We start from the raw sequence: 4,853 nt of genomic DNA, 5'->3' as shown, positions 1-4,853 counted from the left end.
TGCATTAATATTGAAACCATCACCCCGCACACTGTTGGAAATCTCCCTATATGTATTCCTTTGATTTAATTGAAAAATTCTTAGAATTGCATATCTTCCGTAAATTAAAATAAGCAAATTTCAGCGGAAACTTTACACAATGAACGTATAGAAGCACGGTTTACGTTACGAATGATCTGAATGTTAGACCTTTTTACGGCAATACCCTATTATACTCTCATATGGTTTTGTGGCCATATTAACTGTAACAGTAAATACCCAAAATATAACGCATTTACGGTGGAAATAAATAATGCGCGTCAACATAAACAGCACAATCTACAGGTCATTGCTATCTAGACAATATTTCCAAATCTCATCACATCTGATCGAATAATAAGCAGACGGAAAATAAATAATCTATAGCGTCCTATTGCCAAACTGTAATTTCAGTGTGAATTTTAAAAATCACTTTAATATTCGTTGTCTGGCGGAATATTTCTTGTCTGTTTGAATTCGGTTGAATTTACATAATAGGCGCGGATTCGTTATCAAGCATGCCAGCCCCTGAACTCCGATTTGAACACAACGGAGGTACATGTTTTAGCTCTCTCGCCTTTTAACTACTCGACTTTTAATTACTCAGACAGAAAGACAGACATGCAGCTCGACAGCTTCCTTCTCCAAAAGCAAATTGAGTGAGGGAGAGATTCCAGGTCAGCACTTATCACGCCCTGTGATCCACTGGAGCATTGTATCTGTGATAGAGTCAACCATAAAACCGCTCGTAGGTGTTTTAGGGCCCACTCACCGAAGGCATTAATTACACTTAATCTCCATATCACCAGTTTTGGTGAATAAAATTGTGTGCGTACTTTAAATCCTAGCTATTTGCCATAATTATAATACATCTTTCTCTGCGGAGAAATGTATTACTCCAGTAATCATTCTCCGAATCAGCGCACATTAAAGAGAGCTTATAAAAGACTCTTCAGCTTGAAGTACATAAACAAACAGACAGGTTTAATGTAACCACTATCTTTTTCGTGATCTACTTTGGCTGAACTAAACTCCAGTACTTAGAAACCATTGAAGCAAGTCCCTTATTTTCTCTTTCCTAGATGCATGGCGATTGCAGCCAAAATGAACCCCCTGTTCTTCATCTGAAAACATCCTTCACTTGACTCTTGAGGTTTCCACTATATGTCAGGTCATTTAAAAGTGCCAGCACATTTTCAAGATTAGATAAATCCTTTTGCATTCCACGTATCTATTAAACGTGCGTTAAGATCGCCGGCCCTTTTGTTGCACTTGGACACGGAATAGGGAATCAACAGTGATGCAAATAAAGTACTGATATCTGTATACATGAAATGCAACAAGATTGCCACTATTTTCAGAATGGCAGAAGAACAGGGCGAATGACGAAATCATCCGGGCAGCCTCTCATTGTACCGAACAACACAATTTCAAATGAAAAGCATAGAAGGACCAGAGCAGCATCCGTTCAGTTAAATTCACGTTTGAAGAAATTGTCCAAATCGAAGGACCTGCAGCTGCAGACAGTTGTGAATCATTTGCTCGCCGGTTTTAAGTTGCAGTACAGCCTTGTTATTACTGAGGTGAGTTCGACAATATTTATTGTACAAATATTTATATTATTCTGGAACTCCTAAAAGTTTATGTGTAATGAAATGTGTGTGCTTGTTAGCTAAAAATGTTGATACCCATTATAAAAGAATGCAAATTTCAGACACTTTTGCTGGATAATTGTCTCTCTATATATAAACACACAACGTCAACTACATTAATTTGTATTACAATTATAGAGAATTTTGTAGCGAGGGTATCAAATACTACTGGTAACTTTATAATTTAAATATTTTTAAAGTAGCCCAGGCAGAGCAACAAAAGGAATACTGGGTTTTAAAGAAACCGTCGCCTACTTAATTCTTCAAGAGGAAAATTATCCCCCTGTCGATAACCAAGGATCAAACCATGTTTGCCCAGTGCAGCCTTGTGACCAATAGAAATCTCAGTATTTAACCAGAAGCGTTCAGGCTCTGCCTCTGTTAACGTCAGCTACCCTTTAACTGAGTGAGCGCCATTAAAACTTGCGTCATTGAATCAGTAATGTACGGCAGGATTTGCACACCGTCCTCCTAACAATTTGGAAGCACTTTTACAGCCCAGGAGTTATCCCGAGATGCTTCCAAGCCCAGCAGCATCGACGACACCATTCTCTGTAAAGGATATTTTAAATCTAGAACATCGCCATCAAAGGCAGCGGAATCCAGATCATTTAAGCGCCACTCTGGACGCCCTGCCTTCTTCTTGTATGCTGGAGCAAGCGAATCAGCCCAAACACACTCTCCTTCCAGGCCTTGGGAATGAAGTTATCAAATTCCATGCCCAGAGGGATCATGCGGAATTTTCACCTTGCCTGGGTGTAAATAATGTTCACTACTCCAGCGAATCGCAGATGGACATCTCTTCTCAAAACAACAATCAAGGTAAATACACTAACACTGATTATTAGCGAATATAATTTATTCACATAGTTTATGGGATCATTAACGACCACATAGGAAAGAACTAGAGCACGACGTAAGAGTGCTATACTCAGCTATTGGAAGAGCTATAGAAAATCAACAACTCCAAGCAGTTATACACATACATCCCTGGTATTGATTCAGATTAACTGAATCGATTAAACTGCGAGTTTGTGTTCAGTTGGTTCTTGATATTGCTCAGCATCTCGGCAGTTTTACAGCCCAGATGACATTGGGTTATCTTCTGTGCAATATATTGTGGCCCCCTTGGTTGCTTGGATCATAGGACATTGCACTAAGTTCAATGTAAGAACAGCATAAAAATGGTTGCAGTTTTCTTGATAATTTGAAGTGTATAGGGAAACGCGTCAGCAAAATATTGCTAATGGTTTCTGTGATTTCCTGACATTTGATTGGTATTGAAGTCGGCTGTTTGTTGAAATGGACTGGACTGTGCAGGAAGTAGAGGCCATTACGCGAGAGCAAAATACACGGTAGATACCCGAGGCCTGATAATGTTGTACATCCTCATTAAAGCTTCATCAACAAGACAGCCAGTCAGCTGAAACTTCTAAAAATGAAATGGTTTGATTTTACTCTCGTTCAGTTAACATGAAGCACAAAACAATCCAGGTAAATGACGCAAGTTTAGAAAACCTGAGAGCCGACAGATAGTGGAATGCTCCTCTTTCCGTGACCCCGACCTTCCAGTGGTTCATTTCAGTAAGTTTTCAGCGACTACCAAACGAGAGCAGAACATTCACTTTATAAAGACTATAAGAACTGTTTCCAGACTTATATGAGCGCGATTCAAAAGAGCGTCCCATTTGCTTTCTTATTAATTTTCGTGTTTGTGTTATGACCTAGAAGGAAAGTCGATGGAAAAGAAAATTATACACGAAGCAAAGAAGAATGAAACTTTTCAAGGCCCTGGGCGGAGAGTTCGACGAAAACCGCGGGTCTTGTTTTCTCAGGCCCAGGTCTATGAGCTGGAGAGACGCTTTAAGCAGCAAAGATACCTGTCCGCCCCAGAAAGGGATCACCTGGCAAACGTGTTAAAACTGACCTCGACACAGGTCAAGATCTGGTTCCAGAATCGCAGGTACAAATGCAAGCGGCAGCGCCAGGATAAACATTTGGAGTTGGGCGCACCCGCTCCTGCTCCTCGCCGGGTTGCAGTGCCTGTGCTGGTACGGGATGGGAAGCCTTGCCTGGGCGCATCCCCTTCATACAGCGCACCATATAATGTCAGCATGGCGCCATACAGCTACAGTCTTTACCCCAGCTACCCCGGCTACAACAGTGGCACCTGTGATGGAGACTACAGTTGCATGTATTCGAGCATGCCCCCGATGCAGCAGAGTGCTTCGGGCAGTCCCTTTGTCAACATGAGCATGAATTTCAATGTTGGCAACATGAATTACTCCGCAGCACAGTCTCAGGCCCACCAAAGCGCCGGGGTGTCGGCTCTACAAGGAACTTTCCACGGAATCAGAGCTTGGTGAAGATTACAACCAACCTGTTCTGGCAAACAAGAAGTAAAGAGCAGAGACGGCGAAGCTGGTGACTTTAGTACAATGCGAACAATTTTCAATTTATAAATAAATTAAGAAAAGAGATGTATTCCCTGGGAATGGTAAGAAATTGAAATAAAAGCCGCCAAGGAACGCATCATATTATTTATTATAGTATTTTAATTCTTTTTAAAAGTTGGTCTGTTTGTAACGCGTGTACACGATGTATTTGATTTCGAAGCTCAGAAGGCTGTCAGGTATTTTGGTTGCATGACTCATTACAGGCCGAAGGCTTGTCTCAGTGTAAAATCGTTTCCGATCTGTCTCCTGACAACAGTAACCTCTTGGAATTGCCACCTCAATAACAGAAGTATTTTTGTAACGTTTGAACAGTTAATAAAGCTATGTGTTAATTAAATGTTGGAATGACTGAACGTTATATTATTACTTAATTGATAATGTCATGTTTAACACAGCTTATAAAAAAACACGTTTGGGCGATGCCAGTGTCCAGGATTCACCTGATAAAAAGTCTGAGAGTCAGTACTACCATTACAAAAACAAAAACATCTATTCCCATTTCAGTTAACTCAGTGCTGACAACCGAATATATTTACGCGTTTTGAAATGTTTTGTCGTGATAAGGCGCCACGTAGATGAATTATTATACAGTTTATATTAATTTGTTCTTTCTGTAGGGTTGAATTAAGTATTTTGCCTACATTGCACTTTCTGGCTCACATCACTCGCTGCCAGACCCAAGCTAAGATCAGCTTTTCGCCAGGAAGGCACGAACCAGCTAGAGCCG

General features: G+C 40.7%; 1 protein-coding gene across 1 annotated transcript; it reads left to right on the top strand.

Annotated features, from left to right (window-relative positions):
* Positions 1 to 1,877: 1,877 nt before the first annotated feature.
* On the top strand, positions 1,878 to 4,467 carry LOC147123087 (homeobox protein Nkx-2.5-like). The gene is made up of 2 exons (XM_086004102.1): positions 1,878 to 2,492; positions 3,399 to 4,467. Exons 1-2 carry the CDS (start codon positions 2,186 to 2,188, stop codon positions 4,034 to 4,036), a joined length of 945 nt encoding a protein of 314 aa, XP_085860228.1. The 5' UTR covers positions 1,878 to 2,185; the 3' UTR covers positions 4,037 to 4,467.
* The last annotated feature ends 386 nt before the right edge of the window (positions 4,468 to 4,853 follow it).

The sequence above is a fragment of the Somniosus microcephalus genome, chromosome 2 (genome assembly GCF_052327205.1).
Source record: "Somniosus microcephalus isolate GS21.2 chromosome 2, FLI_Smic_1.0, whole genome shotgun sequence".
Taxonomy (NCBI): Eukaryota; Metazoa; Chordata; class Chondrichthyes; order Squaliformes; family Somniosidae; genus Somniosus; species Somniosus microcephalus.
This window is presented reverse-complemented; position numbering and strand designations above follow the sequence as displayed.